This window comes from Ornithorhynchus anatinus, chromosome 21, assembly GCF_004115215.2.
Source record: "Ornithorhynchus anatinus isolate Pmale09 chromosome 21, mOrnAna1.pri.v4, whole genome shotgun sequence".
In the NCBI taxonomy this organism is placed as follows: domain Eukaryota; kingdom Metazoa; phylum Chordata; class Mammalia; order Monotremata; family Ornithorhynchidae; genus Ornithorhynchus; species Ornithorhynchus anatinus.
In genome coordinates, this window is record NC_041748.1 from 9,135,289 (window position 1) to 9,149,330 (window position 14,042).

Consider the following 14,042-nt stretch of genomic DNA (forward strand, 5'->3'; position numbering starts at 1 on the left):
CTCTTCCCCATTAGCTCTTTGAGGGCAAGAACCTTGTTCTAAACTACTTCTGTATAAGCCCTCATAACCCTGGGTATTTACAGGGTACCTGGTCAATAGCATTATTACTGATGATGAATCAGTAGAGGAGAGGAGGACGAATGGAATAAGACAGTGCTTTGCACCAAGTAAATGCTCCATAAGCACGATTAATAAGAAGACAGGTCAGAGTCGGTGGGAGGCTTCAGGGAAGGAGGTAGTGAGCATCTGGGCTGTATGAATGGTGAGGAAGCACAGTCCAGCTCAGCACCAATGCTCTATCTTTAACTAACTCATGATGGCCTTGGGCCTCTTTGTCTAAACTTGTAGTCCCTGGATGGGAGGAAATGAAGAATGGGTGGCATGGCCATATAGAATGGTGTAAAGAGAGTTTTGAAGGTGAGTGGGGCTGTAGAGCAGCAGAGTTGGGGAACTAGGGAGAGGGGCCCATATGGTGGCATTTGTGAAACCATGGAATGGAGACTAAGGCCAGGCAGAAGGGAAGCCTTGATTCATTGCTCCATAGTGGGTGATGGGTCCCTTTCCCCCTGCTGATATTCTAGAAAGGAAATTAGAGAAATTTTCTCAGGAGCAAAAGTGAAAAAAGCATGGGCAGCGGGCCTGGGTTCTCATTATGACTCCACCACTTGCCTGCTGTGTGACCTGAGTGAGTCACTTAACTACTCTGTGCCTCTTTCCTCTTCCACATAATGGCATTAAATACTTATTCTCCTTTTCCTTTAGACTGAGTGCTCTATGTGGGATGGGGACTGTCTGATTTTATACCCTATATCTCTTCCAGCTCTTAGAACAATGCTTGCCACACAGTAAGCACTTAACAAATGTTACAATTATTATTATTATTATTATCAGCCACCCCTCTCTATAAATGGATGAAATTTTCAGGGTTGAGCTCAACCTAGCAGCCTCTCCTGGGTTGGAGCGAGACTAAGCTCAACAACCACTGACACTTTAAGGTCTGGCCCACCCAAACTTCATAATGTTTCAATTTCCCATGTGGAGCAGGGCCAACACAGATAAAGGACCCAAAGCCTGATAAAAGCTTCCACGTGCCTCTGGCTAAATACACTGTGAAATCCCACTTCTGTTTCTGGCAACAGCAGCACTGAGCAGGGAAAGTAAGTCACAGTCAAACTGTCTTTTTTATTTTGGCTTTCAATCTTTAAACATTTACTGCCATATCCCCACAAAACCCTAGCTGCTTAGTCAGGCAGTTGGCAACCAGCCCAAGAGGGAGGCTTTCAGAGATGTTAGCTAACTAGGCCCATTTCTGTGTCAATCCTGCTCCACCGTCTTGAGCCTCTCAGGACCCCCTAGAGCAGGTCCAGAGCAGGGTTCTATGCCTGCCTCACTGTTTTTGTCCTCAAATTTTGCCTTTTAGGCACTGCTAAGGTAGGAGGCTGAACTGGAATTCTCAGAGTCCAAGGGTAGTGTTATTTTTCAGTAGTAGTAATGTCATTTATTGAGTGTCTGTTGAGTGCTGGGAATTAAATGCTTGGGTGGTTACAACAGATGAATGAGACATATATTCTGTCTCAAAAAGCTTACATTCTAAAGGGGAAAAGAGACATAAAATTGTTGAATATGCATTTACATGCAAATGATGAAGGTGGCAAAACATGAATATGTAAGTGCAAGAAGTGACAAAGGCTTTTTTTTTTCAATGGTATCCAATCATTACCCTTGGTTAAGAGCTTTGAATCAGATATTGTACTAAGCACTGGACTAGATACAAGATAATCAGGTTGGACACAGTCTATGTCCCAGGTGGGGGGGGGGGGGGCTTACAGTCTAAGTAGGAGGGAGAACAAGTATTTAATCCCTATTTTACGCTTAAGGAACCTGAGGCACAGAGAAGTTAAGTAACTTGCCCAAGGTCACACAGCAAGCAATTAGCAGACCCGGGATAAGAACTCAGGTCCTCTGACTCCCAGGTCTGTGCTCTTCCCACTGGGCCATGCTGCTTCTCAGACCCTTTGGTGTTTCCTCAGCATGGTAGTGGTACTTATTAGAGGCCCCATGATGCTTATTGGAGACTAATAATAATTGTGGTGTTTGTTAAGCACTTACAATGCCAAGCACTGTACTAAGCATTGGTGTAGATATGATATAAGCAGATTGGACTTGGTCCCTATCTCACTTAGTCAATGAATCAATCAATCAGTGGTATGTATTGAGAGTTTACTGAGTTCAGAACTCTGCACCAAGTGCCTGGGGAAGCACAATAAAACAGAGTTGGTAGACATAGGCTCACAGTCTAAGGAGGAGGGAGAAGAAGCATCCCATCCCTACCTTTATTCATATTCATATTCAATCATATTTATAGAGTGCTTACTGTGTGCAGAGCACTGTACTAAGTGCTTGGGACAGTACAATATAACAATAAACAGACACATTCCCTACCCACAATGAGTTTACAGACTACAGGGGGAGACAGACAACTAATATAAATAAATTACAGATATGTACATTAGTGCCTGGGGAAGCACAATAAAACAGAGTTGGTAGACATAGGCTCACAGTCTAAGGAGGAGGGAGAAGAAGCATCCCATCCCTACCTTTATTCATATTCATATTCAATCATATTTATAGAGTGCTTACTGTGTGCAGAGCACTGTACTAAGTGCTTGGGACAGTACAGTATAACAATAAACAGACACATTCCCTACCCACAATGAGTTTACAGACTACAGGGGGAGACAGACAACTAATATAAATAAATTACAGATATGTACATTAGTGCTGTGAGGCTGGGAGGAGGGAATGAATAATGGGAGCAAGGCAGAGCAACGTATAAGGGAGTGGGAGAAGAGGAAAGGAGGGTTTAGTCAGGGAAGGCCTCTTGGAGGAGATGTGCCTTGAATAAGGCTTTGAAGTGGAGGAGAGTAATTGTTGAATTTGAGGAGGAGGTCATTCCAGGCCAGAGGCAGGACATGGGCGAGGGGTTGGCAGCGAGATAAACAAGATTGAAGTATAGCAAGAATGATAGTACTAGAGGACTGAAGTGTGTGGCTGTGTTGTAATAGGAGAGTAGTGAGGTGAGGTAGGAGGGGGCAAACTGGTTGAGTGCTTTAAAGTTGAGTAATGCGGAGGTGGATGGGCAACCACTGGAGTTTTTTGAGGAGTGGGGAGATATGTCCTGAATGTTTTCATAGAAAAATGATCCAAGCAGCAGAGTGAAGTATGGACTGGAGTAGGGAGACACAGGAGCCTGGAAGGTCAGCAAGAAGGGGGATACAGCAATCAAGGTGGGAGAGGATGAGTGATTGTATTAATGTGGTAGCAGTTTGTATGGAGAGGAAAGGGAGAATATTTAGCGATGTGAAGAAGGAACCGACTGGATTTAGGGATGGATTGAATATGTGGGTTACGGGCTTGGGAGACAGGAAGGTTGGTGGTGCCATCTACAATGATGTGAAAGTTCTACAGTGATGGGAAAGTCATGGGCAGGACAGGCTTTGGGAGAGAAGAAAAGGAGTCCTGTTTCGGAAATTTTAAGCTTGAGGTGGCAGGAGGACATCCAAGTAGAGATGTCTTGAATGTTGGTATTTGTTAAATGCTTACTATGTGCAGAGCACTGTTCTAAACACTGGGGTAGATACAGGGTAATCAGGTTGTCCCATGTGAGGCTCACAGTTTTAATCCCCATTTTACAGTTGAGGGAACTGAGGCACAGAGAAGTTAAGTGACTTGCCCACAGTCACACAGCTGACAAGTGGCAGAGCCGGGATTTGAACCCATGACCTCTGACTCCCAAGCCCGGGCTCTTTCCACTGAGCCACCCTGGAGGAAATGTGAGACTGCATAGAGGAAGGGAGATCAGGGCTGGAGATGTAGATTTGGGTGTCATCTGCAAAGAGGTGGTAGTTGAAGCTATGGGAGTGAATGAGTTCTTCAAGGGAGTGGATGTAGATGGCGACTAGAAGGGGACCCAGAATTCAACCTTGAGGGACTCCCACAGTGAGGGGGTGGGAGGCAGAGGAGGAGCCCATGAAGAAGACTGAGAATGAGCGGCCAGAGAGATAAGAAGAGAACCAGGTGAGGACAGTGTCAGTGAAACCAAGATTGGATGTTTCCAGGAGATGGGGGTGGTCAACAGTGCAAAAAGCAGCTGAGAGGTCAAGGAGGATTAGTATGGAATAGAGGCTATTGGATTTGGCAAGAAGGAGATCACTAGTGACCTTTTTGAGAGGGCATTTCTGTGGAGTGAAGGGGACGGAAGCCAGATTGGGTCAAGTAGAGAACTGGAAGAGAGGAATTTGAGACAGCGGAAAACACTTGAGGAAACTAAGTAATTGACTTTGCCCTAAGTCACACATCAAATGTCAGATGGGATCAGAACCTAGGTCTCCTGACACCCTGTCCTATGTTCTTAGTCCATACCAGCACACCTCAGAAAGATGATCCAGGCAGCAGGGTGGAGACTGAAGCAGGAAGAGGCTGAAGGCAGGGAACTTAGTGAGAAGGGCAATACAATAGTCCAATCGAGATAAAAGCGCTTATTATATCAGGGGAGTGGCTGTAAGGATGGAGAGAAAGAAGCAGAGTAACAGAATGCTTCTTCAGAAAAATCAGCAGGTTTTAGCTGGATTTTGTTTTGTTTTGGAGGTTACTGGATTCAACTCCACTGACCTCTTGCTCTACCCCAATTCACCCTTTCACCATCTTGGACACACACTCGATTTCATCACCTCTAGTCACTGAACAATCTCTACCCTCACCACCTCTAAGATCCCTCTATCTGACCACCACCTCACCTATTTTCTCTCCCACACACCCCTTCGCACAAATCTGTTCTGTTCCCCCGCAGAGACCCCTGATCTTTTGACCCCATCCAGTTTTCTCAAGTCATGTCCTATTCAGTCTCCACACCCACACAAATTTCCCTTGATGACCAAATTGACACTCTTAACACTACTCTCTCCACTGAACTCACTCACACCTCTATCCCTTCACCAATCTCGTACCACTAACCCACAGCCCTGTCCGCTTTGACCTCCACAATCTGCTTCCTCAGTTTCTGTGCTTGAGCTGCAGAGCGCTGCCAGTGGAAATCCAGATATCGGTCCAACCTCATCCAATCAGTCAATCAATCAACAATATTTATTGAGTGCTTAATATGTGCACAGCACTATTCTAAGCGCTTAAAGTACAATACAACAGAATTAGCAGACATTTTCCCTGCCCATAATGAGCTCCACTTTATGTTAATCTTTGCCTGTTTTAACTACACACTCTCCTCTGTCTGGCAACATTATTTCTCCATACTTATTAACTCCCATGCCCACTGCCTTCACCAGTTACTTCAGACATTTAACTTCTCCTCAAACTCTCTGTCCCTCTACCTCCCCATCTCTCGCACCTAATGACCTGGCCACATACTTTATTAATAATATTGAAACCATCAGGCAAGATCTCCCTAAAATTTTCCCTGGTCCTCTCCAATCCCTCCCACCTCCGGCCCTTTCTTCAACTTTTTTCCCAGCAGTGTCTCAAGAGGAGATCTCCCACCTTCTCTCAAAATCCTCCCCCTCCACTTGCATCTCCGACCCCATTCCTTCACACCTTATCAAAGTGCTTGCTCCCCTCCTTCCTTCCCTCTCTGATCACCATCTTAAACTGTTCACTCTCCAATGGCTTCTTCCCCCCTGCTTTCAAATAGGGTTATGTCTTCTCTGTCCTTAAAAAGCCTTCCCATGACTCCAAGGCTCCCTCTAGTTATTGCCCTTTCCCTCCTATGAATCCTCTCCAAACCCTTTGAGCGAGTTGTCTACACCAGCTCTCTCCATTTCCTCTCTAATTCTCTCCTTAAGCCCCTACAATTTGACTCCAGCCCCTTCACTCCACAGAAACCACCCTCTTAAGGCTCACCAACCATGTTCTTGCCAAATACAATGGCTTCTACTCCATCCTAATCCTCCTTGACCTTTTACCTGCTTTCAACACTATCAACCACCCCCTTCTCCTGGACACATTATCCAACCTTCTCTAACTAACTAACACTGTCCTCTCTTGTTTCTCTTCCTATCCCTCCAACTGCCCATTCTCAGTCTCTTGCTGAGGTTCCTCCTCTGCCTCCCAACCTCTATTAGTGAGAGTCTGTCAAGACTCAGTTCTGGTCCCTTTCTATTCTCCATCTACACTCACTCCCTTGGAGAACTCATTCATTCCCACGGCTTCAAAAATCACACATAAAGCCACACAGCAGACTAGTGGCAGAGCCGGAATTAGAACCCATGACCTTCTGACTTCCAGGCCGGTGCCCCATCCCCTGTGCCATTCTATAGATTTCAGGAGGTTATGAAGACCTGTGGAAAGAAGAGGTCCAAAAAGTTTCTTCATTAAGTGCAGGAGGGAAGGGATAAATACTCATATTATGGATGCATGGAGGCCCTGCATTTTGTTGTCTGTCTCCCCCTACTAGACTGTGAGCCCATTGTTGGGTAGGGATTGTTTCTATCTGTTGCGGAATTGTACTTTCCAAGTGCTTAGTACAGTGGTCTGCACAAAGTAAGCGCTCAATAAATGCGATTGAATGAATGAATGAATGAAATCCTGTCTTTCCCTACTTTCCCATCACTGTAGATAGTCATTCATTCATTCAATCACATTTATTGAGCGCTTACTCTGTGCGAAGCACTGTTCTAGGCGCTTGGAAAGTACAATTCAGAAACAGAGACCATCCCTATTCAACAATGGACTCACAGTCTAGATAGTCCCACCATTCTCCTTGCCTCACAAGCCCATAACCTTTGTTCTATACTTGACTTATCTCATATTTGCATATTCAATCTGTCACCAAATCCTGTCGGTTCAAACTTCACAACAGCCATAAAATCTACCCTTTCCCCTCCATCCAAGCTACTAACCACCTTAATCCAAGCATTTATCCTATCCCACCTTGATTACTATACCAGACTCCTTGCTGACCTCCTTGCCTCCTGTCTCTCCCCATTCCAGTCCACACTTCACTCTGCTGCTTGGATCATTTTTCTACAAAACCATTCAGTCCATATCTCCCCACTCCTCAAGAATCTCCAGTGGTTATCCATCCACCTCTGCTTCAAACAGAAACTCCTTAATGCTTTAATGTACCCAATCACCTTGTGCCTCCTACCTTACCTCCATGACTTCCTACTACAACACAGTCTGCACACTTTTCTCCTCTAATAATAATGTTGGTATTTGTTAAGCGCTTACTATGTGCAGAGCACTGTTCTAAGCGCTGGGATAGACACAGGGGAATGAGGTTGTCCCACGTGGGGCTCACAGTCTTAATCCCCATTTTACAGATGAGGGAACTGAGGCACAGAGAAGTGAAGTGACTTGCCCACAGTCACACAGCTGACAAGTGGCAGAGCTGGGATTCGAACTCATGACCTCTGACTCCAAAGCCCGTGCTCTTTCCACTGAGCCATGCTGCTTCTCTGCAACCTATTCACTAAACCTTGATCTCATCTATCTGTTGCCCACTCCCTACCTGCCTGGAATGCCTGCCCTCTTCACATCCTACATCCTTGAAAACCTTATTAAAAGCATATCTCCTCAAGAGACTCTCCCCAACTAAACACTCATTTCCTCTTCTCCCACTCCCTTCTGAATCACCCTTGCACTTGTATTTGTAAGCTTTATTCACCCCTCTCTCAGCCCAACAGCACTATGTATATACCATAATTTATTTATTTATATTAATGTCTGTCACCCTCTCTAAGATTGCTGTGGTCAGGAAATGTGTCTACACTGACACAAGGCAATGTGTCTCTTATATTGTACTCATCTCAAGAGCTTAGTACAGTGCTCTGAAAATAATAATAATAATGTTGGTATTTGTTAAGCGCTTACTATGTGCCGAGCACTGTTCTAAGCACTGGGGTAGATACAGGGTAATCAGGTTGTCCCACGTGAGGCTCACAGTTAATCCCCATTTTACAGATGAGGTAACTGAGGCACAGAGAAGTTAAGTGACTTGCCCACAGTCACACAGCTGACAAGTGGCAGAGCCGGGATTCAAACTCATGACCTCTGACTCCCAAGCCCGTGCTCTTTCCACTGAGCCATGCTGCTTCTCTAACAGAAGGACTCAATAAATATGACTGATTGATTATGTCAGCCACAGGGAGGATGGTGGTGTTGTCAACAGAAAAGGGAAAGCTGAAAGGAGTTGGGGGGGGCGTAGGGGAGAGGCAGCAGAAGAAGTTCTCTCGGTCTCGCCTATCCCGCCGTCGACCCCTGGGTCACGTCCTCCCGCGGTCCTGGAACGCCCTCCCTCCTCACCTCCGCCAAACTGATTCTCTTTCCCTCTTCAAAATCTTACTTAAAAATCACCTCCTCCAAGAGGCGTTCCCAGACTGAGCTCCTCTTCCCCCTCTACTCCCTCTGCCATCCCCCCTTTACCTCTCCGCAGCTAAAGCCTCATTTTCCCCTTTTCCCTCTGCTCCTCCACCTCTCCCTTCCCATCCCCACAGCACTGTACTCGTCCGCTCAACTGTATATATTTTCGTTACCCTATTTATTTTGTTAATGAATTGTACATCGCCTTGATTCTATTTAGTTGCCATTGTTTTTACGAGATGTTCTTCCCCTTGATGCTGTTTAGTGCCATCGTTCTTGTCTGTCCATCTCCCCCGATTAGACTGTAAGCCCGTCAAACGGCAGGGACTGTCTCTATCTGTTGCCGACTTGTTCATCCCAAGTGCTTAGTACAGTGCTCTGCACATAGTAAGCGCTCAATAAATACTATTGAATGAATGAATGAAAAGTTCTATTTCCAACATATTGAGTTTGAGGTGTCTGCAGACCACTCACAGAAGATGTCCTGGTCCTTGTCCTAACAAAAGGAGATGTGGGAGTGAACAATGAGGAACAGTTCTGGGCAGAAGGCAAATTTGTGAGTCAGCTGTGTAGCTGTGAGTCGAACAAGTGAAAGAGTTCCCTAAATGAGTGGGGATAGAGGGACAAAAGCAAGGAAGACAGCACAGAGCCTAGAGAGACACCCATGGTTAAGGGATAAGAAATAGAAGAGGAGCAATGAGAACCCAAGGAAAAAGAGAAAGAGCAGGTGGAAAGGGAGGAGGACACCAGCCCAAATCAAGATTAAATAGAGCAGACTTTCATTCTCAAAGTCAGCACAATGGATGGAGAAATTCACCTCCGGTTGTATGTATGGTTAAGAATGCCAAAAAGACATTGCTCCATGTTGTGCTATCCTGTTTGAAGTCTACAAAACCTGACAGTTTTTGTTTTTGTCTCCTTCTGAACCTCTGTTCAGAACCAACTACTCCTTTCTTGATTGCGGTATGTTACGGTGGCCTAGTCAAGATAAGTGACTTCTGATTTTCAGCTGGGATGGTTTCTTTTATTGTATCCTTAAAATATCCTTATATCCTTAAAATGCTTCCTCTGTCCTCCTTACAAGACCCCTGAAAGATTGACTGCATCCAGTCCAGTTAGATGGCAGCCTCTTTAAAGGCTAAAAAAAGACCTGAGCCCAAGAAAACAAGAGAACTCTTAGCAGACTGAGGACCACTGAAATACAAATTAACTCATGTATATTGCAATATTGCTCATTTGAAAGTGTGAAGCCTCCCCCCCCCGACACACACACTAGGCCACACTCAGATACCAAGGAATTCTGGGACTTTAATTACAGGTAGCCCAGCATGTTCACAACTTGAACCCCTCCATTCTGTCCCCTCTCCATTTTCACAGTCATCAAGGGGAAAGAGGAAGGCAGGCAGGCTGATGATGTTGTCCAGAAGACCCAGTTTTCAAAAACAGTGATATGATTAGCCTAACAGAAGCACCTTTAGTGAAGTCTTAATCTTTGAATTTTAAAAAACTAAATAATTCTAAGAAATTAGTATAGTTTCAGAAGAAATAATTTCTCTTGAGATATGCATATGAAGTGTATTTTATTGCACTCATCTTACAATGATGTGCTAAAACTTATGTAGAAATATATACTTTTTTCACTTATTTCCAGAAGTTCCTCGAAAATTTTCTACTGTAGTTCAGTTACACATAATCAATTACATTTACTGAGTGCTTACAGTGTGCAGAGCACTGTACTAACCCTTTGGGAGAGTACAATATAATAGAGTTAGTAGACCCTTCCCTGCCCACAACAAGTTTAGAGTCTAGAGGGGTAATCTGATGAACCTATAAATTCACCAACTAGTCAATGTACATTTTCATTTAACCAACATTTTAACCAATTCCTATCTACTGAAAATTCTTTGAGCTCAAAAGCCTTACCTTAGGTATGTTCCATAAATGAAGAAGAATGTCATCATTAGTCCATTTAAAATAAAAATCATAGCAACATAAAAGCAAGCTGGGTCTCCCAATCCTTTAAAAAACAAATATGTTACTCCATATTTAATTTCCAAACAAGCACAAAACTTTGCTGAGCATATTTCAATGCTTTTCAATAGTTAACCTTCACAAATTTGCTTTTAGGCAAATTTAGCAGAATGAGGGACAGTATAATAATACACTAGAAAGAACCTTACCTTCGCAGCTTTCAATGGGGCTAAGCCCCTGTCCTCGGGTAACAGTCCAACATATCTTGCTTGGAATGCCCAAAATATCCATCATTCCCTTATATATGCGATACCAGCTGGCTAAGACTACCTAGAAGGGAAACAAGACAGGGAGCCAATGAAAATTTTTTGCTTGTACCTATTTTGTTGCTACTGTAGAGATCTGGGGAGTTATGCCAAACTCAGAATATCATGAACGTTATAATCAATCAATCATATTTATTGAGCACTTACTGTGTACAGAGCACTGTACTGAGTACTTGGGAGAATACAATATAGCACAGGTGGTAGACATGTTCCTTGCATGGTGTAGTGGATACAGTAGGGGCCTGGAAGTCAGAAGGTCATGGGTTCTAATTAAGAATCCACTACTTGTCTGCTCTGTGGCCTTGGGCAAGTCACTTCACTTCTCTGGGCCTCAGTTACCTCACCTGTAAGATGGGGATTGAGACTGGGAGCCTCACGTGGGACAGGGACTGAGTCCAACCCCAGTGCATAATAAAGTGTCTGGAACATAGAAAGTGCTTAACAAATTCCACAGTTATTATTATTATTATTAAGGAATATTTACAGAATTAATCAAATCATTTCATTTAGGGGACTGTCAGTAACTGAGCCCAATTTCTGGTCCTGCAGCTCCTAGGAACACAGTTTTATAGTACTAGAGCTGAGGAAGCGAGTGAAGGCAGCTTCCTCCACCTCCTTCCTGATTTTCTGATTGAAGCTGGCTGAGGCCACCTAGGCTGGATCCTGTGCTCTATGCCCATTCAGGAACCCCCCAACAGGAAGGACCTCTGATCCTTGTTGAGAAGGACGGCAGTAGGTGGAATCAGTCTACAAGCCCTGAGGCAGTTCAGAGGTTGGCTTGAACTTCCAGAAGTTTGGAGTTGTCCTAAAGAGGATGTGCAGCAATATGGCCTAGTGGAAAGAGCACAGTTCTGGGAGACAAAGGACCTGGGCTCTACCACTTGCCTGCTGTGTGACTTAAGGCAGGTCATTTAACTTCTATGTATTCAGTTACCTCATCTTTAAAATGGAGATTAAATCATATTCCCTTCAATTTAGACTGTGTCCCAACTGAGACAGAGACTGTGTCCAACCTGATAAACTTATATCCACCCCAGTGCTTAGAATAGTTCCTCTAATGCTAACCTTCTCATTTTGATTTTGATCTCATCTATCTTGCCACCGACCTCTTGCCCACATCCTACCTCTGGCCTGGAATGTCCTCCCTCCTCATATCAGACAGATAATTGCTCTCCTCCACTTTAAAGCTTTATTGAAAGCACATCTTCTTCAAGTAGCCTCCCTGACTAAGCCCTCCTCTCTTCTTCTCCCATTTCCTTCTGTGCAGCCGTTTCTTCATTCACCCTCCCATCCCGACAGCACATATGTATATATGTGTATATAGCTGTATATTCACTTGTTTATCTATTAATTTATTTGTATTAATATCTGTCTCCTCCTCTAGACTGTGAGCTTGTTGAGGGCAGGGATGTGTCTGTTGTGATACTGTATGCTTCCAGGTTCTTAGTACAGTGCTTTGCACACAGTAAGTGCTCAATAAATACAATTGAATGAATGAATTAATGAATGAATAGTGCTTAACAAGTACCCTAATAATAATAATAGTACTATTATTATTATGCTATAGGTCACCAATATTCTAGGCTGGGCTGAGCACAACTACTGGCTTGAATTGCCGTGAATTGGACAAATACATCAAGGTAAACAGTAGAGCAGGTCAAGATGTCCAGCCTCCGGCAGGGTCCCTAGTCCCTATCTATCCCAAATTCCCAGGACACTTGCAGTACAAATGGTCACTCAAGACTACCTCAAATCCTTGAACCTTCCAAGGGAATTTGACCCCTTGTGAGAATCAGGAACTTCATTCACTGGTCTGTGAGCTCATTTGTTAGGCACTGTGGAGAAACAGCATGGAGTAGTGGCTAGAGCACGGCCCTTGGAGTCAGAGGGTCATGGAGAAGCAGCGTGGCTCAAGGAGAAGCGGCGTGGCTCAGTGGAAAGAGCACGGGCTTGGAAGTCAGAGGTCATTGGTTCAAATCCTGACTCAGCCGCTTGTCAACTGTGTGACTTTGGGCAAGTCACTTAACTTCTCTGTGCCTCAGTTACCTCATCTGTAAAATGGAAATGAAGACTGTGAGCCCCATGTGAGACAACCTGATCACCTAGTATTCTCTCCAGCACTTAGAACAGTGCTTTGCAAATAATAAGCACTTAGCAAATGCCATCATTATTATGGGTTCTAATCCCTGCTCTGCCATTTTTCTGCTACGTGACTTTAAGCAAATCACTTCACTTCTCTGAGTCTCAGTTACCTCATCTGTAAAATGGGAATTTGAGCCCCACAAGGGAGGGGGACTGTGTCCAACCCAATTTGCTTTTATCCACTCCAGAGATTAGTACTGTGCCTGGCACACAGTAAACACTTAACAAATACAATGATTATTATTACTAGTGGAAAGATGATGGGCCCGGGAATCAGAAACACCTGGATGTAATCCTGGCTCCGCCACTTTTCTGTGGTGTGACTTTAGGCGAGTCACTACGTTTTCGGTTGCTCTGATTCCTCATCTGTAAGATGGGGACAAAGTACCTGTTCTCTTCCCCTCTAAATTCATTCATTCATTCAATCATATTTATTGAGTGCTTACTGTGTGCAGGGCACTATACTAAGAGCTTGGAAAGTACAATTCGGCAACAGACAATCCCTATCCAACAAAGGACTCCTAGTCTAGAAATAATCATAATAATACTACTAATAATAATTGTGGTATTTGTTAAGCGCTCACTATGTGCCAGGCATTGTACTAAGTACTGTGGAATAGAGATTTTGTCCTATATGCATGTAATGTATTGACTCCAGTGCTTTGCACATAGTAAGCACTTAACAAATACAACAATTATTATTATTAAAATACCTTAAATGGGTCATTAAAGTCCAGAAAATGAAATAAATCCAATTATAACTTCTTCTTCCATGCCAATCTGTCAAAAGATATCAGATTCGTCCAAAAATATTTTAAATTTGCAGCTAAAAACCTGGTTTTGAACTGAACTAATAGGGGCAAGGGAATAACTTTGGGGCGATGGGCAAGATTTCAAAGCAATGACTCTGCTGAGTTCAAGAAAAAAAGGGTTCTCTAAAAACCTTCCCTTTGTCTCTTTCTTCCTCCCCATCAAAGTTTTTAAAAGTTTTTTGGAAAACACCATTTTGGCTACCATTTGTTTAGTGTTAATGGGGTCCAAAACAACTTTGGTAATTGGTGAAATATAGTCTTTTCTCTTTAAAAGAGTGTCTGGACCAAAATGAAAGTTGCCCAGGGTTTGGAGTAAAGGAAATATCAAGAGTTGCTTCAGATACAAAGTGCTTAGAATAGGGCTCAGCACTCAATCAATACCATTGATTGAGGTGAAGATTAGCAGCTCTACTTAAAACAG

At 43.8% G+C, this 14,042-nt stretch overlaps 1 protein-coding gene across 5 annotated transcripts in view; it reads right to left on the reverse strand.

The window, feature by feature from the left end:
- LOC103164823 (probable C-mannosyltransferase DPY19L1) overlaps window positions 1-14,042 on the reverse strand; it is a 121,636-nt gene that overhangs the window by 86,671 nt on the left and 20,923 nt on the right. For all 5 annotated transcript variants that reach the window (XM_029048665.2, XM_029048667.2, XM_029048668.2 and 2 more), the window contains exons 5-6: window positions 10,551-10,671; window positions 10,294-10,387 (exon numbers count right to left, since the gene is read on the reverse strand). In XM_029048665.2, coding sequence (XP_028904498.1) covers window positions 10,294-10,387; window positions 10,551-10,671 — 215 coding nt within the window. The remainder of the gene's footprint in view (window positions 1-10,293; window positions 10,388-10,550; window positions 10,672-14,042) is intronic.